General features: G+C 41.0%; 1 protein-coding gene across 4 annotated transcripts in view; it reads left to right on the top strand.

Moving 5' to 3' along the window:
• The window catches only part of ABCC8 (ATP binding cassette subfamily C member 8), a 135,380-nt gene that overhangs the window by 85,145 nt on the left and 24,707 nt on the right, over window positions 1-25,528 (top strand). For 3 of the 4 annotated variants that reach the window (XM_075928081.2, XM_075928079.2, XM_075928078.2), the window contains 10 exons: window positions 3,704-3,739; window positions 6,411-6,446; window positions 10,646-10,744; window positions 14,712-14,796; window positions 16,136-16,216; window positions 18,210-18,347; window positions 21,002-21,127; window positions 22,727-22,826; window positions 24,428-24,675; window positions 24,846-25,006. In XM_075928081.2, the coding sequence (XP_075784196.2) occupies window positions 3,704-3,739; window positions 6,411-6,446; window positions 10,646-10,744; window positions 14,712-14,796; window positions 16,136-16,216; window positions 18,210-18,347; window positions 21,002-21,127; window positions 22,727-22,826; window positions 24,428-24,675; window positions 24,846-25,006 (1,110 nt within the window). The remainder of the gene's footprint in view (window positions 1-3,703; window positions 3,740-6,410; window positions 6,447-10,645; window positions 10,745-14,711; window positions 14,797-16,135; window positions 16,217-18,209; window positions 18,348-21,001; window positions 21,128-22,726; window positions 22,827-24,427; window positions 24,676-24,845; window positions 25,007-25,528) is intronic. The other variant, XM_075928080.2, reaches the window with a different exon arrangement.

Here is a 25,528-nt window from a genome sequence, read left to right as displayed (position 1 = left end):
GATCACATTTGCTTTGCTGTCACATGCACGTACAGGAGCTTCCAACTGCAACAACTTTGGCACTGTTCCTACGGGCTGTACTAGGGCAAGATTCTTTTCTCATCTTTCAGAACTACAGTCTGTAGTACTCCCGTGGACTTCAGTTACACATAAACTGTGTACACAGGCAGTATACCGACCAGATGGGGGCTTCGCGGATTTGATAAAACAGCCCCAGTTTCTGGCAAGGCAGATTATACAGTTCTTATCTAATAATCATCACAATTCACTATCCTAGCTCAGCCATTAGTATGTGCCACCAGGATCAGTATGGTCTTTGCTACTGTACAGGGCAATTCAGTAACTCGCCTTACAAAATAACTGTTAATTCCATCTCTCCAGATTTTTTCCCCCAAGGACACTGCTATAATGAAATTGGAAGGCATCTCCTTCATATATTTTTAAAGAGAAATGTGAGATTACCATTGATTTCAATGGGAGTTAAGTGCTTAGGCACTTTTGAAACACCACCTAAGCATCTGTCTGCATCTTTAGGTGCCTAAATAGCTTTTTAGAATTTGGCCTTAGATGCAGTGGTCACTATCAGAAGTGAAATAAAATGTCTTCTAATTAAGGTGCCATAAATATGCAGAAGAGTGGGGATCGAGAGCTAAAGCAAGGGGAAGAACACTGAAGACAGAAAGGAAAGCAAAAAGAAGATGGAATTTGGGGGAATGTAACCCTAAGACCAGCCATACGGGGTCAGATCAAAGGTCCATCTAGCCCAGTATCCTGTCTGCTGACAAGGGCCAGTTCCAGATGCGTCAGTGGGCAAATATTAAATGATCCAGTCCTAGCCTCTGACAGTCAGAAGTGTAGGGACACCCATGGAGTTGCATCCTTGACCCTATTGGTTAATAGCCATTGATAGGCCCATGGGTGGTGTTAGGTGAAGCCAGGGCTTGGGAACGATAGTCCTGGATGCAGCCAGCTCCTTCCGCCTGAGGCTTCGCATCCCCGCCTGCTGCCCCCTTCCCCTGCCAGAGTCCACCCTCTCCAGCACTAGAGGGGTCTCATGGGCGGGCGGGCAGCAAGACTCCTAGTTCGAGCGGGGAGCAGCAGGCAAGCAGGCACCTGAGTGGGTCCCACAGCACTGCAGGTGGACAGGCAACATGGCGCCCAGCTCTAGTGGCACTGAGTGGTGCAATCACTGGCTTCAGCTGCCTGGAGTCCTTGTTTGCAGACCGACCCCAATAGCCACAGCCTGGGGCAAGGCTCTGGAGGCCTCCCAAAATTGGAGGGCTGGGGGTCCTCCTCTTGAGTTGGGGAGCAGTCCCCTGGCAGTGCCCTAGGCCACCCCACACAAGGTATTTGGAGTGATCCAAGTGCCTGCCTGCGCAACTTTCCCTGCTTCAGCTCTAGGAGAGGCCCGGGAGCTGCAGCCTGGCCTTGATAAGAACCAGACAGCTAGCTATAGGAAGCCACTGGGAACCCTCCGCCTTCCAGAGATGCAGGGGTGGAAAGAGGAATTTGCAGAGGCAGCTCCTGGCTGTTTTCAGGCCCCCTGCCACTTGAGCCAGTGGCAGGGACACCACAGCTGCCTGGGCTCCCCAGCAGGACTCCATTTTCAAACTGTGTGAGGGATAGGGCCCCTTGCTCCCTCCACCCATTCTGGCTCCACTGGCCTTCACACATTCCCTGGGAAAGTGTTGCATTGGATATCTATGTTTTATGTGCAAAAGTACTTCCTTGTGTTTAAAACAAATCTGATGCCTATGAATTTAATTGGGTGAACCTTAGTTCTTGTGTTATGTGAAGGGATAAATAACATTTCCATATCACTTTCCCACACCATTTGTGATTTTATAGACCTCTGTCTTATCCCTTATTTGTCTGCATCCTAAGCTAAACCGTTCCACTCTTTACACTATCTCCTCAAATGGAAGCTGTTCCATACGCCTAATCATTTTTGGTGTCCTTCTCTGTACTTTTTTCAATTCTGATAGATTGTTTTTTGGAGATGAAGCAAACCAGCAGTGGTATGTAGTATACAAGGTGTGGGCATGCTATGGATTTTTATTATGGCATTATGATATTTTTTCTTATTATCTATCACTTTCCTAATGTCTCCTAACATCCTGTTAGCTTTTTTTTTTTTTTTTTTTTTTTTTTTGACTGTCACTGCACATTGGACAGATGTTATCAGAGAACATTTGCTCAGTACTCTACAGAAACACAGAGCAGGGACCTATCTGACTCTGAGAGGGTCTATGCTGCCCCTCACACAGGGTACGTCTAAACTACATGCCTATGTCGGCAGAGGCATGTAGATTTGTTTGTTCAGCAAAGGCAAATGAAGCCGCGATTTAAATGATCATTCCACGAGGAATAACGGGGCTGCCGACAAAGGGCTTTGATGTCGACAGGGGGAACATCCAGACTAGCGCGCGAGCCGACAAACAGCTGATCAGCTGTTTGTCGGCTCAGTGCGGCAGCCATGTAAATGTAAATGAAGCCGCGATCATTTAAATCGCGGCTTCATTTGCCTTTGCTGATCTGTCTAATCTACATGCCTCTGCCGACAGAGGCATGTAGTCTAGACACAGCCACAGAGAGATACAATCCCTTCCTGTCCTATCCAATGAAGAGGACTTTGCAGACTGTATAATCCTTCTCCTAGCCCACTCCACAGGCTGACATAGGGGAGTGAGGCTATGTCCCCTCTTCCTTGGCCCCTTTTGGGAGTGATGTTTGCTGCAGGGACTGTCCCCTGTCCTTGTGCAGAACATGGATGGGATGCAGAAGACTTTCAATATATCAGGCTTTTCTTGGTTTCAATAACGAATGTATTGCTGTTGAATACAGTTACTTTGCATTGAGATTCATGGGCTTTTGGACAGGAAAACGCAGTGGGATTTATTTTTGATTGTGTGTTGAATACAATGTAGGTTAATTGTGTGTAGGAGGAAGTTTTTTAGTACAAGCATAGAACCAATACAATAACACATTGGCAAACGCTGAGGAATTCTGTACTCAATTAAATTTTAGGTATCATGATTGACTTATTATCGACTAACTTTTCAAAGGGAACATAACCATGTGCCTGCACAAACTTGCATATGTTAGCACAGGTTGAATAGTTAGGTAGCTCCTGTTAAAGCACTACAGTTGTGCTCCTTCCTACTTTTATGTGGCTATCCCTATTGGACGCAAACGTTGATTTCCAATCTTCTCACTTGACCTGAAATTAGCATGATTAATAAATGGCACGGTACATTTATAGATATCCTATATTGCTGTGTCACAACAACTTGGTTTTTAGATGGCTTGATACATTTGAAAATAGCCCAGGCAGTAATCTTCTGTCCTTTACACACACCTACGTACGTACACACACCTCCAAAGAACAGTGTTAACTCTGGCTAGAAAGACATGCCTATTATAGAACAGTGTGGGTTGCAAGCCTCAAGTGATAGTCAGAGCTGAATGAGCTGACTGTGAGAGAAAAACTGCTGGTCACAAATTCCCTTTTTTATGACTGCTAAAACAAAGTGCAATTTCTGTAGAAAAAACAGATGTTGCTGTCTTCAAACAGCCACAGCCTGTGATATACAGTGTTTGCAGTCTACACACAAAGTGGAATTTAATTGTTATTCTTTCTGGGGCAGATTGCTCACATTTACTTAAGTAAACCATCTCTGTCTGCTTTTTATTTGTGATGCAGCAGTACTCCCGACAGCGAGACAGGGGAAGATGTCAGGTATGGTATTATATGTGCTTGCTGGTCTTTCTACTTCCTACTAAAACAATCACAGGGAAAGGAACCAAAGGGGAATTCATCTTGTAAAACTATTAAATTCTACTAGAGAGTGTTTTTAAAAGTAATTGGGGCTTGTGCTCTTGTGCCCCTGAGGGTAAAAAATTCAAAAGCGCCTAAATGACTTAGGCTCCTAAATCACTTAAGTGCTTTCACAAATCCCAGTGTAAATTCCTAAATCAGATTATTTCCTAGTTCTGCATTTTCATGACTAATCAGCACTTTCAGCACTATCACTCTAAACGTCTCATTTGTTACTGCAATCTTTCACTTTTAACCTTCTCTTGTGACCTGCATCTTGTTTTGAGATTTTTATTTTCACATCCTATGTGTGAAATTAAAAAAAAAATGTGGGGAGTACACATTAGTCCATGCCTTGGTTTGGCATGTGGACATGGAGATCACATTTTCCTTCTACCAATTTTAGAGGAGAGTTTCAGCTTAGATTTTTGAAGCAGGCATCGCTATGTTTGGCACGTTAGCCTGGCATGCAAACATCAAGAATGGCAAGCCTTGAATGGGTGACAGTTCTGTCAAATTATGGGCGAAATCCTTGCCCTATTAAAATCAATGAGACCTTCCCATTGATTTCAGCAGAGCCTGGATTTTACCCTCAGGCCTTGTCTACACTACACCAGGAATCGATTTATCATGTCTGCTCAGATACAATAAATCAATCTCCAAATGCACTCCCATCGATGCTGATACACCACCAAGATGAAAAGAGTAGCCAGCATCAACAGGAGAGCAACCCCCACTAACCTTACCTCATTCAAGGCACCACGGTGAGTTTGTTGGCTTCAGCTCTATTTGCAGAGTTGAAGTAGATCAACAGTGCCCATTAGTGTATACGAGGCCTAACTCTCCCTACACTGTATATCCGTAGCTGACCCAAATGTCTTCCTGCATCTCTGAAGCATTAACTACTCCGTTTTCTCTTATTTTTGGATCCTCGTGCTCCTATTCACTATTGTTTTGCTTAGTTCTCAAGTTTGTCTCCCAATCCATTAAGTTAAGTATCTTTGACTATGCTTTCTTCCCACCTAACTATGCATTTGATAAATCCCTTTGACAAGATCTGATTCCTGACCTATAGTATACGTCCCTCTTACTCCCTGAAGTTCCTTGACAGCCCCTTTATCTGCAATTCCTTATACTTACCTCCTGCATCTGATTTCACGTTTTCTGTTCTCCTTACGTGTTTCTCATTGTCAAATAACTAATCATTCTTTGCTGAATAAGGGGCTATCAGTTGACTGCTTATGAAGAGACTGAAGTCAAATGGCTTGCTGATTCTTTATTGGTTTGCATTACATTAAATTAATACCTTAGTTATTTTATTATTTGTGTCATAATCCGTGATACTAAAAATGCAGCCAGGACAATGAAAATAATCTAATAAACAGGCCACTGATAAAATGTAGTCAAAATTACTGTTGAACAAATTTAGTGTGCACCATTTGTTATATTAGCTATAATATATGCTCATTTTAGCACTAAATTTTCAAATTATTAGAAGTAATTCGTGTATCCTTAGCCTTACTAACAACAAGAGGAATAACTGTACATTTCATTCAGGATGTAAGACTTTTTTTTATAAATTTGTGCATTTGTAATGTCTATGGATATTGATATTTACATATAAATAGAGCTCCTTGTGTTTGAGGAGGCTTTTCAGCATAAAACTGAACTTATTTGTTACTCTTTCTACTACATATGTTTTGTTAAAAGTTCTTATCTTCCTTTGTGATTGCATTTTGAGTTTTTAAACAGCATGTGAATTCCTTATACATTGTATTTGCACTAAAGGCAAAATTCTGCTCTGATTCATGTTTGTGTAACTCCACTAAAATCAGAGTGACTGGATGGAGAATTGAGAGCAGAATTTAACTCCGTATGAATTCCCGAATTATATGACATACAGAAAAATAGTTACAGTACCTTACAATTATAAATGCCCTGTTCCTGCAGCATTGGACACCTTTGTGTGCAGTTCTCATTTCCATCAGCTGTTTTTAAAAATGTGTAAATAATCCAGACTTTGCATGCATGTTTTTGTGTCTGAAATTGAAAAATATCCTAAATGTACAATAGGGCACACCTTCTGCAATCTTTATGCAACATCCTGTGGGATAAATGGGAATTTTGTGTGTAAGAAGTCTGCAAAAGTATGGAGGAGATGCACTCCATTGTCTGATAGTTGCATCTGTACAAGAATGATTTACGGTATCTGCATTAAATCAAAATTGAGAAACTTAAAAAAGATTCTAAAATTTTTATGAGGGGATTAATTAAGGCAACATATATAATAGTGTAATATACTTAGCATTTCCTCAATTACTGTTAAGGGCATGCAGCTTTTCCCAAGCCTAGATGACAGTTTCTCTGATAAATTTCCCTATCATAAATGTCCAAAAAAAAACCAGTGTTGTATTACTAAGGAGATTTACCTCTGAACAGCTATAGTTGTGATACTATATTTGGAATGTTAACCATAAAAAGGCGATATAACTTATTTAGTTTCACATTTTTACAATTAGAATATTTTAATTTGCCTGGCAAGATGTCTGCAGATAAAAAAAACACAAAAAAACTTCTCTCTTGGTTTTTGCAGCCCAGAGAAGGAAACTGCCGTTGACACGGAAGTCAGGTAGGGTACTTTAAAACCTAATTCGCAAAAACATGGGTATCTTATGAATGAGTAGCAACTACTTTGCCTCCTGAGAAATCATATTGAATTTTTTTACTTCCTGTGCAGCTGCTGCAAGCTTTAGAACAGATGAAAACAAACAGAAAAGCAATTAAGCGTGTAGACATTTTTAGATAAATTAGACAATGACCTTAATGGATATTTCTGCGTATTCATAGGTGGTGCATTAGCATTCTACTTCCCTGAGATGTGAGTCAGACTTGGGGGAGAGAGGGGGCATAGATTCATTTTATTTTTTGTAAAAATGAAAGAGTGGCACAGATTGGCATAAAGATGAATGTAGAACATATGTTCTTCCTTCATATCTGCCAGGGCACTTTTGTGCGCACTTGTAATGTTTTTGCTGATCAGTAGTAGACATTCATGAATTGTGCAAAAACTCAGGAAACATGGTTCCAGAAACACAATAAAGGGTTTGAAATGGGTAGATAGCTCACCAGTTCTAATATTTTTAAATGTTTTATTTATTTATTTTTTGTTTGCTCAGATTTGGTGTCCTAAATGTACCAGAGCCAGCAAGGGCGGGAAATGCATGTAGTCGACACGTTGGCATCCTTAACTTCAACCCCCCTAAAATAACCGTATGACTCCCCTGCAACTCCCTTTAAGTAAGAACTCCCAGTTTGAGAAGTGCTGGTATCCCACTGAAACCAGTATACTGTAGGGTAAACGCACAGAAAAAGACTAGATTTCATGGGGCAAAAAGACCAGATTTCACAGTACATGATGCATTTTTTTAATGTGGTGGAGCCCTACCTATAATACATGCACTGATTTCCTCTAAAAATTATACATAAACTTCTCACACTGTCATGATTATGAGGGTTAGCCAGCATCCTGGGGATTAAGAGGTTAACTACACCTAGACAGGTGGAGTGGCCAATAGGAATGCAGGTAGGACTTTCAAACTGGGACAAAGGAATTTGGGTTTTTCCCTCTTTTGTCTCTGAGAGTTCCTCTGCAGCTACAGAGAGGGACAAACATGTCTCTCTCTCTCCAAGAAACAATTCTTCACTTTCTGTAAGTAGGGTAAAGTTTAGATAAATTCATTAGGTTTTATTGTTTTAAGGGTTGAATAGGGGACCTGATATCTGGCTTAAGCTTAACCTTCTGTCTGCCCTCCCTGAAGCAGCCCAGAAAACAAAAGAAAAAAAAACGAGAAAAAAACTGCAAAGCTTGCCACTCAAAAGAAAAACCTGTGTCCTTTTAAAAATCCTGGGTTCTCAAAATAATCTCACTGCTATGCCACCATGTCATGGCTCCTTTCCCACTCTGGCATGATAAATGCAGAAGTGGGGGCCAGCAAGTGTACCCCAAAGCCTTATCTACCAGACTTTGGTATAAAGCTTCCCCCAAAATCTTAAAACCCTAGATTTTGGGAATAAAACTTCCGCTGCCACCACCCAAATATTAATAATGAGATTAGGGGAAAGATCATTGGGAAATCTCACCCCTATAATAAAAATCAGGGCACACAATTAACTAATACCAGGTTAATAATAAGAAAAGAAAAACTTTTATTATTACAACAGTATTCCTGTTGCAAGCATAATGATTAGATGGGAAGATAACAAAATATACTCATGGAGGAATTACACCATTGGCTAGATCTTAGTTAAAAAGAAAAGCCAAACATCTCTTAAGCAGTGCCAGATATCAGGTCCCATACCCCACCCTTAAAACAATAAAACCTAACGAATTTATCTAAACTTTACCCTACTTACAGAAAGTGAAGAATTGTTTCTTGGAGAGAGAGAGACATGTTTGTCCCTCTCTGTAGCTGCAGAGGAACTCTCAGAGACAAAAGAGGGAAAAACCCAAATTCCTTTGTCCCAGTTTGAAAGTCCTACCTGCATTCCTATTGGCCACTCCACCTAGCTAGGTGTAGTTAACCCCTTAATCACCAGGCTGCTGGCTAACCCTCATAATCATAGAGATGTAGCCGTGTTAGTCTGGTCTAGCTGAAACAAAAAACAGAAGTATGTAGCACTTTAAAGACTAACAAGATGGTTTATTAGGTGATGAGCTTTCGTGGGCCAGACCCACTTCCTCAGATATTGATAAATATCTGATCAATATCTGAGGAAGTGGGTCTGGCCCACGAAAGCTCATCACCTAATAAACCATCTTGTTAGTCTTTAAAGTGCTACTTACTTCTGCCTTTTGTTTCCTCATAATCATGATACACTCATGTAACTAGTGGTTTCTTTTTGAGTTATGACTGAATGCCGGTGATGAGTTTGACCTAGGAGCAGAGCGTTTTTGAGTTGTCATTTCACCTGTGAGCCAGGAATATTCATCAAACATAATTAAAATTTCTACTGAGCGCATGCATTTTGTATTCAGAAGTGATGTCTGAAATGTGGTGTTATCCCTTTGGGGCAGCATCATACTCTCAGGTCATTCAAAAAACTTGCGTTTCCTACAAATTTCTAGGCATGTCTGGTGTTTAGACTTGACAGAAGATATGGGCAGATGGCCTGAATTTCTAATAAGCAAGATGCCCAGTACACGATCAGCACATTATTTGTATTGCATTTATGTCCAGCAAGAGGAGGAATGATGAAATGGCTGCTCTAGCAGACAAAGATGGTAAACAGGGGGAGGGAGGCAACATTTTTAAAAGGAAAAAATATATTTAATGCAAATAAAACATAACAGGCCAAATCTTGCTAATCTTCCTTTGGGGAGCATTCTCATTGAAACTGCCTGAGGAAGGCCACTAAGAGGTCTGTACCTTGAATTTATCCAAAGATGTCTGAGCTACATATCTGGGAATTAAGGTCTTGATACTACAAGGCACTTAGGGTGTGTCTAGACTACATGCCTCCGTCGACGGAGGCATGTAGATTAGCCAGATCGGAAGAGGGAAATGAAGCCGCGATTAAAATAATCGCGGCTTCATTTAAATTTAAATGGCTGCCCCGATCTGCCGATCAGCTGTTTGTCGGCAGATCGGGGCAGTCTGGACGCGATGCGCCGACAAAGAAGCCTTTCTTGATCGACACAGGTATGCCTCGTGAAACCAGGTTTACCTGTGTCGATCAAGAAAGGCTTCTTTGTCGGCGCATCGCATCCAGACAGCCCCGATCTGCCGACAAACAGCTGATCGGCAGATCGGGGCAGCCATTTAAATTTAAATGAAGCCGCGATTATTTTAATCGCGGCTTCATTTCCCTCTTCCGATCTGGCTAATCTACATGCCTCCGTCGACGGAGGCATGTAGTCTAGACACACCCTTAGAGTCCTCCACTTGCATTAGTCAGTACAGTGAAGCTGACCCTGCACTGAGGTAACCTCCTACTCCATAATGAAGGAGGCACCTACTCTGGTCTATCACTAGGGAGAAATCTCTTGTAACCATGCTTCTGAAATACTGGGGAGTGGGAGAAGCACAGAATCAGGCCTTCCGTGATAATGACTTTGGTGTAATCTCTGAGACCTGCAGATTCTTGAGGCTGACCCTACCCTATTTGTTCTAAACAATCCATTTGGTAGGACAAAATGGGCACAACTCCCCACGAGGAATCTATCAGAGTCTTCCTTACTACTAGCCCCTTCCTGGTTTTGTATGGTATAGGCAGCCTGACCCAAAAATATTTTACTTTGAAAAATACTAATGTCTCCAAAGAGCTATTATTGTGTTGGAAAAATAGTGTGGTGGTGGTGGTTGTTATTTGAACTCTTTAAATATGCTTTTTCAGAATATCCCTGTTGTAATATAATATATTTTCCCTTGTGATAACAGTCTGTCAGTTGTTATACACTTTCTATTAAGCTTTCACAGCAATGCTGTCCCGGATTTCCTTGCTGTTACTGGTTTACCTCACAGCATCCACATTACTCAAGCAGACCATGCTGTTCACTTTATCCTAAACTTATGTCAAAGAAGAAAATTAATTAGGGAACAAATATGTTTTCCCACTCAAAACCTTTGTTAGGAAAACAATGGCAATATGCAGTAGGGAGTTCTAATTCTATAACATTTCTTTGGTGAAAGATGTGATGTGTGGAAAACTCATTTGCCGTAATGATGGGAAATAGAAAGGAAGCATTAGTGAAGACTCATTACCAGATTCTGCATTATGTGTGTGTTTGGGTTTATTGCACTAACAAGGTGGGAATACCTGTTTTTCCAGGAAAAGAGGATCAGTGGCATATGCCTCACAGAAACCATGGCTGCTGAATGCTACTGTGGAAGAGAATATCACTTTTGAAAGCCCCTTCAACAAACAAAGGTAACAAGTTTCAGCCTGTTGCCAGTAAAAGGAAGGAAAGATTAAGTACCTTTCAGACTTCATGGCTAAGGTCAAAGTCTCCTCCTTGGTTACCTGATTCACCAATAATGGTGCCTTGATACGATGCACTACATGGGCAAGAGGCCCAGGGATCTACTTTTCGCCAGCAGTCCTGTGTTGGCAGCAGATGTACTACTGCTAGCTGTCTGCAAGAGGGAACTTGTAGCCATGCAGATAGTGTTCAATGGACATATGTTCCTGAGAGAAGGGAGAGTCTTCCACTCAGCAAGCTTGATGGCTATGGGCCAAATTCTGTTCTCAAACACTTTGATTTCATTCTGGTGTAACGGGGAGCAGAATTAGGTGTAATTTATCTGCTCCTATATGCGACAGACACAGGAGCCGAATTCTGATCCTGCTTGTTACTAGTTTAATTCTATTGACTTCAGTGGAGATAATCCAGATTTATACTGGCAAGAGCAAACTCAAAATTGGTCCCGATGCATTCAGTCACATCTGCTCTGATGGTGTACCTCCTCTCCTCCTGACTCTGGGAGGGGTTTGGATCCAAGAGCTGTAGCTGAGCACCTTGGCTTCCGCGGGAGTTGCATTTGTGTGGAGGAGAGGTGATTCTTTCTTCCCTCCCCCCTAAAAAAACTATGTTACACGTCTATAAAGCTGAGACTCTGGTACTAAAGTTCCTCATTTCATTGAAAAAGAATCCAGTGTTTGTCAGATTACCAAAGTAAGTGTCCAATCATAACATTGTTTCAGCTAACTGACCTTCCGTAGAGATACACATGCCATTACTGATGTTTATTATTCAGTCTTGAAGCACCATTGTACAAGAAAACTGTGAAAATTCCTTATAATTTCCCAGGTACATTACATTGTATTTACCCATATTTTATGCTTCCTGAGCCAGCATCTCCGCTGTGTACTGTCTTCTCATATTTGTATCATTTGCAACTTCAGGTCACTACTCTGGTCACTATCAGGGTTACAGTCTTTCAGATTGTCTGTTGCACTTTATATAATGCTGTGTTGAGGTAGGAAGCAGGTATGCTTGCAAAAGTAATTACTAGACCCATTCTGTGTTTTCTGAAAGGAGAGCATTAAGCAAACACTCCAGCCCCAGGTCTCGGGCCATCTGTTGTGTGAGCGACTGACCATATGTTTCTGAGGCATAAATTTACAAACTGCTCCTTCAGCCAGATTTATGTATTTTGATCCATTTGTTGTGAAAGTGTATGTATAATGAAAGGTCAGCTGACTTCAGAACATATGGAGATCCACCAAAAAATTCATTTTATGAACTTTGTTCCTTCCAAAGAATATCTATGTTTGACCTACGTTAAATAGACCAAAATAATGCTTATACATAAACTCTCTTGTAAGTTGATCTTAAAAATTTGAGATATTACTGAAGATAAATGGAACTTTTGTTCTTTACCTGGGCAAATCAGATGATCTTTGAGCTCCATTTTCTTACAGGCTGGAGTACAGTTTGGCATTGAATCTCTACTGTTAGTGATTCTAATCACAAAGGAAGGGAAAAACCAGGAAAAAAAGCTAGTTAAGAATTAAAAATAGTTTGAGTAGGGTTTTTTATTTGAAGGGTTCTTGCTAAGTGCTCAGTTGCAACATTTTTGTTTCCAAATGACTGTTTTTCATTGCCCAGAAAATTAAGTAGTAACATTATGGGCCCCAAATTCTGCTTAGATTTACACCCCATGCAACTATTGACTCCAGCAATAAATTTGGCCCGGTGGTGTCTGAACTTAGGCCAGGTCTACAGTAGGGAATAAATTCAAATTTAAGATACACAACTCCAGCTACGTAATTAACGTAGCTGGAGTTGATGTACCTTGATTTGAAGTTGGGCACTATCCCCACAGTGGGAGGTCAACAGGAGAAACACTCCTGTCTACTTCCCTTACTCCCTGCGAGGAGTAGGAGTACCAGCATTGACATGAGCCTCATCATGTTCGATTTTAGCAGATCCTTATTAGACCCACTAAATCAAATGCCAGAAGATTGACCTCCAGAGTGTTGATACGCTGGTAAATATAGATGTAGCCTTAGTAATGTTGTCTTAGAATCATAGAATCCTAGAGCTGGAAGAGACCTTAGGAGGTCATCAAGTCCAGTCCCCTGTCCAAAACAGGATCAACCCCAACTAAATCATCCCAGCCAGGGCTTTGTCAAGCCAGCACTTGAAAACCTCTAGGGTTGGAGATTTCACCAATTCCCTAGGTAACCCATTCCAGTGCTTCACCACCCTTCTAGTGAAATAGTTTTTCCTAATATCCAACCTAGATGTCCCTACTGCAACTTGTTACCATTGCTCCTTATTCTGCCATCCATCACTACTGAGAACAGCCTCCCTCCATCCTCTTGTGTCTTGTGTCCCCTCATTTTTGCCACCAGTTGCCCTGTTCTCTAACTTGGCTGCTAGACATTCATTTGGGTTCCAGCCTATGAAGAAGTTAAATAAACTTAATTAGAGACTAACCAAAAAGCGTAGATAGCATCATGAGCTTTCGTGGGCACTACTCACTTTTTTTTATTAGAAGAAGTGGGTTGTGCCCACAAAAGCTTATGATACCATCTATATTTTTTTCTTAGTCTCTAAGCACCATTTGTTATTTTTTAAGTTTTTTTTAATTACAGACTACCATGGCTATGCCTCTGAGACTTTTAAACGTAATTAAAATTAATAGAACAATCTCATTTGATTGAATGAGATCTTTACAAGTACCCTGTTAACTTGAAACCTAAAAAATGCTTAAAGTGAGTTAAAATAGTTTCAGGTGCCTCACCTGTACCTGAGTAGAGCTGGATGGAAATTTTTCAGGGAAACAGCTGCTCAACAGAAAAGGTGATTTTTTTTTGCATGAACATTTCTTGGGCCAGAGCACAAATTCTGATCAAAATGAGGGAGAAACTCCAGAATAGAATATCAGAATCAAGCAGAGCAGGGAATTGAGTTACTGGGCTATTGGCTATTCTGGGGTCTCTCTGGCTGGCTGTTATTCATATGTTTCCTATTACTTCTTTTGGGCTCTGGTGAAAAATTGGCGACGGTCTCCATTTTGTTCCAGCATGGAATGGAGGAAAAAAATGTAATCTTGAAAATTTTGGAAGACAAGAAAACTGTTTCCCATCCATCTCTACTCCTGAGTTCTTCTCCCAGTTTTGTTGGCTATACAATCACATTACATATGTGAACAGAGAAAATACAACAGAAAAATCTATAATATTATACAGGTTGGCCCTCCTTCGTCTGGCACCCCTGGGACCTGATTGGTCCAGAACAAGGGGTCCTTCCCAACGTGGCCCATGCTGCTCCTGGCTGTAGGACTCCACCCAAGTCCCACTACTGCCTGACCGGCCATGACTCCCCAGGCTGGAGCTCTGGGGCTCTGCAGCTGCCTCAGGTTCTGGCACTCCCTGTTGCACCCCCGTCCCTCAACACAGGGCTCCTGGCTGAGTCGCCCCCCCCACTTCTGCCCTGCAACCGGCCTCTGTATACCTGGACTCTGAAGTCCAGGAACATCCGTGATTCTGCCGAACTACGTATGTTGCTGGACCAGTTAAGGGAGGTACAACCTGTCTTACATATAATAATACCATGGGTTTTTTCTGTTGTTTGAGAGAGAACCACACAAACAGAAGAAATTAAGGCCCTGATTCTGCAAACAAGAGAAACCCATGCCTGCTCTATTTTTAGCATTTAAATATTTTAATTGATTTGGGGAGTTGGCCTAAGGTGCTTCACTAGCTAAAATGGTATTTACTTGATTATGATTGAAAGGGGCTCCATTAGAACAATTATTGCCTAACAAACACCTTTTCCACCGTGTGACTTTTTACAGCTGGTTAATCTTTGCTTCTGTGCAGGTAGATAGTGCGTATCTCTGGCAATATCTCTGTGGATTTTGCATTATCTTTTTTGTTTCCACAGGTACAAAGCAGTAATTGATGCTTGCTCCCTTCAGCCTGATATTGACATTCTTCCTCATGGAGACCAAACCCAGATTGGAGAAAGGGTCAGTAACCATCTACTGGATTTGTTTTTGTGTTTTTTCTTTAAATCGTTTCAGTACTTTAGTTGCCAAATAAATCTTTGAGTTAAATAGACTTTTGGATCATTAGTCTGAAAGCTCACTGTTTGGTAAATACAAGAACATTGCCGTTTGTGTGAAATGTGCTGGTTTAAATGCCCTGCTATCAGAATGTTTTATTAGTCTGACAGTCACTATCTAAAATATCAGTGCCCAAGCTTCACTCTTCGTAGCTTGGTCTCTATGGATAGGCATATAATAAAAATAAAACTTTACAGTTTTAGAGCACCTGCCATCTGAAGGTGTCACATAATTAACAAACATTCATAAATTAAGCCTTGCTACACCTTGGAGAAATAGGAAAATGCTAATACACTGCAGTTGAAGAAATAAAGGCACAGAGGGTATGTCTAGACTGCATCCCTCTGTCAGCAGAGGAATGTAGATTAGGCAAGTCGACATTGCAAATGAGGCAGGGTTTTAACTATCCCGTGCCTAATTTGCATAAAAATTTCCACCACGTTTTGCCAACTCAGAACTTTGTCGGCCTAGAGGGGGATCTGTCGAGAAAGAAAGCCTTTTTCGACAGATCCTGTAAACCTCCTTTCAGGAGGCATAAGGGATCTGTCGAAAAAGGCTTTCTTTCTTGACGGATCTCCCTCTAGACTGCTGCTTTTTGCCAACAAAGTGCTGAGTCGGCAAAACGCGGTGGACATTTTTATGCAAATTAGGCACGGGATATTTAAATCCCTGCCTCATTTGTGATGTTGACCTGCCTAATCTGCATCCCTCTGCTGACAGAGGGATGCAGTCTAGACATACCAAGAGAGAGAAAGTTATTTGCTCCAAGTTGTGAAATATACCTGTGATACAAGGTGGGTGAGGTAATATCTTTTATTTGACCAATTTCTGTTTGTATAAAAGAGACAAGCTTTTGAGCAACACAAAGCTCTTTTTCAGAGACACTCTTCTTCCTCCTTTTTTTTTAAGAGGAAAACTGGAACATCTCTGCAAGTCAATGTAATCTGCATTGCAGTTACATTTGATCAATAGCAATGAAAGCATCAACAATTTTACAGCTGTGTACGGTTTAACTCAGAATTCATAAGCAAGAGAGTTCCAGATTTCAAGGCAACTGGTCTGCTCCTTTCCCACATGAACAGGAGAGCTGCATTTTCAAAAGGATGTGACTGGGTTCTTACAGTCTAGGATGTTTTCTCTGCACAAGCTTCTAACAAAGCAAAGTTTGAGTACTCTGATCTTAAAGCTGGGACAGAAAGTTTTATAATAAATTTATTAAAAGAAATAATTTGTTTACTTCCAGGGTATTAATCTTTCTGGAGGACAGCGCCAGCGCATCAGTGTGGCAAGAGCACTTTACCAGCAGACAAGTGTTGTGTTTCTGGTGAGTAGACACCATTATGTCTACTACATTGCAGCAACAAATATAATCATAGAATGTCTAATGGATATCATGTCACATTCTGCCTCACTGAACTAGAGGGCAAGTAGCAAATGAAATGCACACTACTTTATCTTAAATTTGTTATAGCTAGCATGCAGTGCTGAGATCCTCAAGTGACAGGCCCCTCATATAGACCACAGATAGATCTTAGGATAAAAAATATAAGCAGAAATCACGGATTTGACACTTCCAGGTATGTTTATACATATCTCCCTGCCTGGGTAGACAGGCTCAAGTTAGTGCACTTATAAAAATAGTAGTGTAGATGTCACAGCATAGATGGCAGCATGCGATAGCTGCCTAAGTCCAATTCCCTCTGACTCCTGGATTTCTGCTTGAATGGCTGACCCATGCTGTCATCAGTGCCACAACATCCACACCACTGTTTTTAGACTGCTAGCTTGAGGAGAGCTAACGTGTCTGCCTGCCCTTGGTGTCACATTCCCAGCTGCAATGTAGACATACCCTCAGTTTCTATTTCAAATGTTGCTTTGACCACTGCATTTATTTTTGATACTTCACTGTTGTATGTAAGCTGGTACACTTCAAATACGGCAATATTTGTAAAAATTCCTAAGTTCTCATCCATAAAATTAATACTGTCCTGTGTCTAAGGCATCTCTCTTCTTCATGGAAACAAGCTCTCTGCCCATCCTGAACTGTTCTCTGCATATTTTACCCTAACCCCAGTGGAGCTACTGTGGGAAGAGTGGAGTGGGATTATGTCCTTGAATGAGCATGAGGAAAACTCAAGTAATCCCCCGCACATCCATGCATACTAATGGGTTTATTGACTCTCCTGGCTGATAGTTTCCCTTTCAAGCTCAGCCTTCAAGTATAGGACCCCTTTAAAGTTCTATGTACCTGACTGTTAGCCAGCCAGACATGATGTGGAGTCAGGAAGGTGCTACATATCAGATAACATTCATAGGAGCCTAGGACGCAGATTCACAGGCCAGTCCCTATGAGCAGTTCACACTGCAATTACAAGAATGCATGAAAGCCCTTTCAAAACCTGAGTTGCTCTTTCTCAGCAGTGAATATAGCACAAGGAGAGATGCATAGTCTGGGCAAGTGTTGCAGTGGAGCGGGGCCAATATTGGGCCAGTATACCACAAAGAGTATAGCATTGTATATGTGACAGAATACACACAAAAAGTGTGGCTAAGGAAGTTTATTGGGTTTGATCCAAATCCATAGAGCAAGAGAATTCAGCATTTCACCTGACAACTTCATAGATATGTTTAAAAACTGCTCAGAGGTTTGTCTGTATGATTTCCATGTGCTTTACTTGGAATTGTGTGACTAAAACTCCATGCAAAGATTTTAGAATATATTCTTCGTCGGGGGTAAGGATGTTGTAACATATGTGTGACAATACCTTGTCAGTTGTCACCACTGAATTTCCTTCATTTTTTACCCTTCATTTTATTACATTCTGATTTATTACGTCCAGCCCCTAATCTGGTAATGGTCACAGATCCAAAAGACTGTGGGCACGAACAAGTTAACTTTTACTTCATGCCCCTACAAGACATGGAGCACAACACACTAGTGTGCTCTACAGCTCATGCTCCAGTAAAGTGCACTGCGGTGCTCATTCCAATATAGCAACATCTGAAGGGTGCAGGTAACAAACTGACCGTTACCCTAAGGCTCAGTAAATCAGAGCACAAGTCTAGCTAAAATTACCATCTTTCAAATTAGTCATTGGAGAAAGATAATTCACACTTTGTTGCCATCTACGTGAGAATTGCCTGACACTGCAATGTTTTGATTTACTGCTAATCTCCTCTTCCCTTATGTTGTCTGTCTTGAACTAACTGATTTTACTGAAGACAGCCCTATTGTTCAAATATATTACTTCCATTAAATCTGTAAAGGCTGGGCTGCAGCAATACAGCATGTACTTAATCTCGTTTCCTGTGGCTAGGATGATCCATTTTCTGCACTGGATATCCACTTGAGTGACCATCTTATGCAGGAAGGGATCCTGAAAATGCTAAGAGAAGACAAGAGAACCATTATCCTGGTGACTCACAAACTACAGTACCTGCCTCATGCTGACTGGGTAAGAAAGCTGCCACCATTTTTAATGAGAAAATCAACAGGGACTTGTAAACATCTACTGCTACAAACTAAACATTACTGAAAATAATCTTCATGCAGCAAAGGACTGCTTAAAGGGAATGTGCTTTATTAATATTTTCAGAGTTAACTAGTGTCTGGCGTTCCTTTTAATTTTTGGATTCCCTACTTAAAACACCTAAAGGGACTTGATTCTTAGAGGATAGGGATGTAAAATCCTATTTAATTAGTTAACCGGTTAAATGTTATATTTAACAAGGGAGTGCTGCAGGTGAGAGCATCCCGCCTGCAGCACACCTGGGCCGGGCCTACTATGGACAAGGTCTGCTCCAGCCAGGATGGAGCACCCCCCACCCACCCACAGCAGGCCCCGTGGGGCTGGAGCAGCCCCCAGTGGTCAGCTGTAACAGGCAAACCTCACCTGTTAAGAGTGAGACTTATTAGTTAACCATTTAAGCATTAACATTCCTATTAGAATAGGTTATTTCAAAGTGGAGGCAACCATTTGCTCAGGCCCCACAGTACATCAAGCTTCGACGATATAAATAAACAATGATAAAATGCAAATGAATAAACTTGATTATCCAGTGCCCAGCACTTTGTGTGGTCAGTGGCATCTGTGCAAAAGGGGTATAAAATATTCAGAATGATAGTGTTGCTACCCCCTTTGCACAAGGGGTGATGAGTGCCCCAGGTAAAAGGCATTGGTCAATAAGACCATGCATGCCTAATTCTGTTCTTTCTATGCTACTACAGAGTCACTGAATAAGTAAGAGCAGAACTTGACTCATTCCCTGTTCCCATGACAGCCTGCAGAGAATTATGATGATGATGATGGTGATGATGATGATTCCATTTCAACAGTGGGGTTAATGGTCTTGCCAAAGTCATATAGCAAGACAATAGCAGGGGAATAAAGTGCCTGAGTTCTCGCTCTTTCTCTCTCTTCACACACACACAGGCATGCATGCCCCTATAACACCGTCAGCACCCCTTCTGCATCTTATCACAGTCCTCACATTCCGCCCGGTACAGTGAGATCCTAATTCTCAAAGGGGCACGTGGGCATTTTTGTAATGCAAATGTTAGTCATCTGTCATGTTACATAATTTCTGTGCCCAAACTTGTTCTCAGTTCATTAGCTCATGCCACCTCTTTAAATTAATAATAAAAATTAGTAAACCAAGCATAGGATTTTTTTAAGGGAAATATGCATTTGTAATAAAACAAGAGAGATCCTGAGAATTTGTTGCCTTTCAACTCTGTGGGGAGCTTTTTTCTGCTGAGTAGCCTCAATGGCTATTCTCATTTCACTTTTTTTTAATATTTCAGTCTGTGAGAACTAAAAAGATGTCTTTTTAGAAAAAAAATCATTTTATGCAATAAGATGACATCAGCTAAATGTAGCTTTTAGGGAATTGTGCTGCAGCTGAATCATTTTCAGGTAATAGGCCATATCATTGAGCCACATCACACCTAGCAGTATCTCATGCTAGCTAGAGCTGATGGTGCTTGAAACATAATACCTGCCATCCTACAAATAGAGCAAGAAATAGATGTAGTTATGGTGTGTACATGCTGCACATGTTCAAAGCAAATGACTCCCTGATCTAAGGGCAGATCCTGGTTTTCAAAGGCTGCTAGAGAGAAGGGGGAATGTTCTGTTTTATTTGGAAATAACAAATGCTACCTGTGGATGAGGAGCCCAGACTCCCAGCAAACTTTGTGTGAGTTTATACCCTAAATTTGCTTACTCCGTTCAAGTGGAATTCATGTTTGGAGGGATGAACATAAGTGGTTCCATCCTGCCCCTCAATAAATCCCTTTGTGTCACTCTACTATAAAGCAGTGTTACTCAAAGCGGTCCGTAAAACCACTTTGAGAATGCTGCTAACTGGCTGCCCTGGTTTGTTTACTTACCGGCACCGTGGCCATGTAGCCTCATAGCTTCTATTGACTCCATTTCACCATTTGCAGCCAAGGAATGGGAGAGAAATGCAGAAGTTAGGGCCTGAGCATAATGTGCTTTGTTGATCATGGATCAGTAGAGCCATGTATGAAGAACCATTCCTGAGCAGTCCAATTTAAAACAGATGAGGCTGATCTGATTTATTCTGGTAACTGAAAGAAACCCTAGCCAGTCCCAGGATTGGAAGGAACAAAGCACTGGCATAAGCCCCCTAATGGTTCGCCATGCTAAGTTCAGGCATGCACATCAGAGGATTGAACCAGTGTTATCCCTATTGGAATTTCAGCTGAAGATTCTGGGGATTGCAGCTGTGAATAAGATCCCCATACCTTCTGCCGATGATAGCTGTTGTGAAGTATTTGGGGCCATAGCTAGAGTAAAAAGTGACTGCCTCCCTGAGGAAGGGCAAGGTGCGTGCTTCTCTGAAAGAAGGGAAAGAGGAGCAGCTGAGGAAGGGATAGCATTTCATAGCCCACTCTGATGTGGCAATGACAGAGTCTAGGATTTGCTAAAACGGGGGAAAGCCTTCCTTTATGTACTCATGTTGTCTGTATTGATCTATGGAATAGTATGGGGTTTTTTTAAAAAAAATTGTACAGTGCCCAGTTCACTGGATGGGAGCTCCATAAATATAGCCAACTATTTTCTTTGTATTCTTAACTCCTTAGATTATTGCAATGAAGGATGGTACCATACAAAGAGAAGGGACACTCAAGGACATTCAGAAATCTGAGTCTGAGCTATTTGAACACTGGAAAACACTGATGAATAGACAGGACCAAGAATTGGAGAAGGTTGATTATGTGTTTTTTCTCAGCATCTTACAAATTTATTCCTATATGGTGAATCATTTTAAATTGACAATTTTAGTACCACATAAAGTGTGTGTTTGAATTTAACTCAAATGAACTTTCTTCCATTTATTAAGACAAAAACCTTACAGCTGGATTATCACATTTTCTCTATACTATGTATTACCTTCATCCACCCTTTTCAGGGAAACCCCATAGGGAATTTTCATGCATGAGGAGTATAGAATTGGACTATTAAGTATAGAGGTAAATAGAGTTAATAACATGTATAGGAATCGTTATCCTGCAAATGTAAATGTTGCTAAATTTACCCATTGCACTGATTTTAATTAAAAAAAATCTTACTTAACAGCTACGAATGAAGAGTAACCTAGACCTTGTTAATTATAATATTATGAGGTAGGAAGATCTAGCATCTTTGAAACTATAGTTCTTACTCAGGCAAGTGCTTTCTTCAGTGGGAGATTTGCCTGTGTGAGAACTACAGAATCAGCCCTCATAGATGTATGGAATTCATGCCCTGACTTTCACTGTTTCCGGGGAGTGTCATTTGTATTCCCTCTCTGTGGTCTACTCCATGAGTACCCAGTCAGGTTTTCAGGACTCTAGCCATGAATTGAATCTGGGAGGACCTGGGCCCATGTCCCACTCTCTTCTGACCTGGCGGGGAGGTGGGGGTTTTAATGCTGCATAGCCCCTTGCTTTACACTGCAAATCCCTGGCAAGCTAGTCTGCCTAATGACAAGGACCTTTACAAATGCTGTGAACTGTGCATTGTCAACAGTTGTAAGTTACCCCATAGCTTTTTCAGCAATACCTTATATCTTAAAAGAATTGCAAAGAGAACATAATAAATACACAGGTTTAAACACCCACTAAACACAACAGGGAACATCCATCAGGCCTATGAGATCCTACTAATCCAAAGGCCTTCCAAGCCAATCAAGGCCCCACAGAGAAAAGATTATATCCATTTGCTGGCACAGAAAGGTCTTATGCAGTGCAGGCTCAGCTTTTTCTACCAAAAGTCTCAGTTTCTGCTCAATTTGAACCAGTATAAGAAAGACACACCAGGAAGTGGTACAATTCAGGAGTTGTTTATAGTTTCAGAGACTAACTTTAATCACCACTCTCACTTTTTTTTCTTCAGTTCCAAGAGGAACTGTAGTACCCCTCTCCCATGTAATAGAACTTAATCACAACTAAAACATTCATAGATTTAATACAGTTAGGGTTGCCAGCTTTGGTAAATTTCATTGCATGACATAATCTTTAATTAAAAAATTAATCCTTAATTCCTAGAGAGTCCAAGACAATCATGGAAACTTGGTAACCCTAAATACAATGGTCCTCCAAAGTACTGCGTGTGGTTTCACTGGCTGTCATACTGACACTAATGTCATTTGCATGATTTGGCCTTTTGGATTTAAAAATAGATGGCACATAAAATGTTCATAATAGCCCGTTGTAATCCTCTCCCTTCCTTTTTACTGACCCAGTGATTTGAAAATATATTTTGTGACATCTGTAAGTTTTAAAAAACATTATCGAGCAAAGCCATGTAACTTTTCCTGCTTCTAGGAGACTATAATTGAAAGAAAAACTGGTTTGGAGAGGAAGAATCATCGGAGGACCAGGTACTCCCGAGAAACTTTGCTAAAAGATGATGAAGAGGATGAAGGTAAAGTAATATTTCTGAGAGACCCTGAGACTCAGTGCTGTCTGCATTGTTATTTTACAGTTCAAATTCTTTTCAATAGAATCATTCCACAATACTCCAGATGTGGCTCACCAGTGCAGAATAAAGGGAATAATCATTTCTCTAGATCTGCTAGCAATGCTTCTTCTACTGCACCCCAATATGCCATTAGTCTTCTTAACTACAAGGATGCACTGGTCACTCATATCCAGCTTCTCATCCACTGCAATCCGTGTATATTAAAGTATTTGAATGTTTAGTTGACATACCTACCTGATTGGTTAGGGGGAAATTTTCTACAATGCCCACAAATCTTACTGTCCACATTTTAATTTATTAGCCGTTATTTAGGAAACTTATGTTTCATCAATCTAATTTTAGGTGAGCCTAAAAAGCCATAATAATGTAACATGCATGTACCCCTGCTATATCTTTTATGGTGATAGACTGCTGAAGAGTCATGCAAAGGTTATATTTTCTTCTGGGTTACAAAGATTAAATTATTCCAAGCATGTATAACTCATGGCATCTTGAAACAAATTTTTAGTACCTTTTTTAATAATTTGAACAACATCTGAATGTTAGGGAATGGATGAATTAAAGATGAATAGCTAGTGCGAGCTGAATCTACAGACCTGTACACAGCCTGGGAATACCACTTTGTGGGTTTTACTAGAAAAGAAAATCACTGTTGTAATTCATTATTATCAAGAAAATCTTGAACCAATAAACTATAAATGACACGGATATGCTGGTGTACAGAGACTGGTTACTGAGGGCTAATTTTTCCTTCACTTATATCCATGCAATTATACTGACCCCAAAGGAGTAGTGCTGGTAAGGAGGAGGAGATAATTTCACACTAAAACTGTACTCTGTTCAGTAAGCTAAGCATGATGCCCATGTATAAAGATGTAAGTGCTCTTTTACTCACTTTCTCTTCCCTCTTATATTAAGTTAAAGCACCTCTCTTCAGTTTCAGACTGTGTGACGCCCACCCCACCCTTCATCTCTGCCTTTATTGTCTGTACACAAATTCCCTTTTCTTATGGTCCACCTCTTTTTCAATCTTGACTGCACTCTTATGCTACTACTCCTATCTTACACTTCACTCCATCTCATGAAGTCTCTTAGGTTTGGAATATTTCCTAAGTGCCCACTCTGCTCCTTCAGAAACAACTCTGATTTCCTGCTGGTTCTGTGAGGAATATTTGCAATAATAATCACCCTGCAATTGTGAGAGTTCTGCACTGCATTTTACTTGTTCCTTTAGAATACAATTTGTTGATGTATTTGCTTGCCCTATTTAGCCCATGAGACAGATATTTACAGCATTGTGCTTGAAATTCAGAAAAGCTCCTAAGCACCAACATAGGGATTTTGCTGAATTGTAGCTTACATAAATAATGCATCAGAAAAAGTGACAACAGTCACATTTACGAAAAAGTCATGGCATGTACAACAGTCTTGAATTGTCTTTTTATTTTGCAATTTGGCACCAGCCATTTGATATTGAAGAAATTAATCTTAAAGATTTTCAGTACAATGTTACTATCCAAAAGTTATTTTTTCACTGATTACAGAAGAAATAACAGAAAGTGATGATGATGACAACCTATCTTCTGTGCTGCATCAGAGAGCAAAGATGCCTTGGAGAGCCTGCGGGAAGTACCTCAGCTCAGCAGGGATTCTGCTCTTGCCACTACTGGTCCTTTCACAGTTGTTGAAACACACTGTTATGGTGGCTATTGACTATTGGCTTGCAATATGGACCTCCAATGTCATTTCTGCAAAGATTGAGCTAGAACAAAAGAATTGTTCTGTGTGCCAGGTACCGTATTTTTAAGTCAGTTCTTTTATTTGACAAATATCTCCCAGTACTAACTTGTGCTTGATCAGTGGCATGCAATGTGGTATATTCCTACTAAAATGTACAACACAAACTGTAGTTTTAAATGATTAAAATATTAAAAATAACATTTTGCTTCTGTTTCTTCTTAGGAATTTAATCATTCTCACTATTCAAAGGTGTTCAGCATCCTCTGCTGCCTTGGGATTATACTGTGCCTTGTCACATCAATAGCAGTGGAGTGGACTGGCCTAAAAGTTGCCAAAAAACTACATTATTGTCTGCTGAATAAAATTATTTTGGCACCAATGAGGTACTACTTCAATTCTAATGCAAGCAGTAGTGCAGTGCAGGGACTTGATATTCTTTATTTCAAGGCAGCCTTTCCTGTGAAGTGCCATTCAGAAGTTACTATGAATAAAAATGTTTTGAAGTGGTGCTTGGGAAAGCAAGAGACACTACACATTTTATGCTATCAAAATGCTACCTTCTGAGTCAACAGATTGATTTCGCAGCACCCAGGGCCAGATTAAAGGGGGGACTAGCCAGGCAGCTGCCCGGGGCGCCAAACTATGGGGGGCACCTGATGGCACCTGTAAGACGCGGTGCCCCTTAGAGCTGCCATCAGGCGCTATGCGCCTGGGGCCAGGGTCCGCGCAGTGCCTGATGGCAGCTGTAAGGGGCACCATGCGGCCTCCGGAGCCGGGCGCATAGCACCTGATGGCAGCTCTAAGGGGTGCAACGCAATGGGAAGGCAGGGCTGCGCATGCGCCCTGCACTCAGGGGTGGAGCCGCGCATGCGTCGCACGCCCGCTGCCCGGGGCACAGGAATGGC

This window comes from Pelodiscus sinensis, chromosome 5 (genome assembly GCF_052426305.1).
Source record: "Pelodiscus sinensis isolate ZL-2025 chromosome 5, ASM5242630v1, whole genome shotgun sequence".
Taxonomy (NCBI): Eukaryota; Metazoa; Chordata; order Testudines; family Trionychidae; genus Pelodiscus; species Pelodiscus sinensis.
The sequence above is the reverse complement of the archived record's forward strand: the minus strand, read 5'-3'. Positions and strand labels throughout refer to the sequence as shown.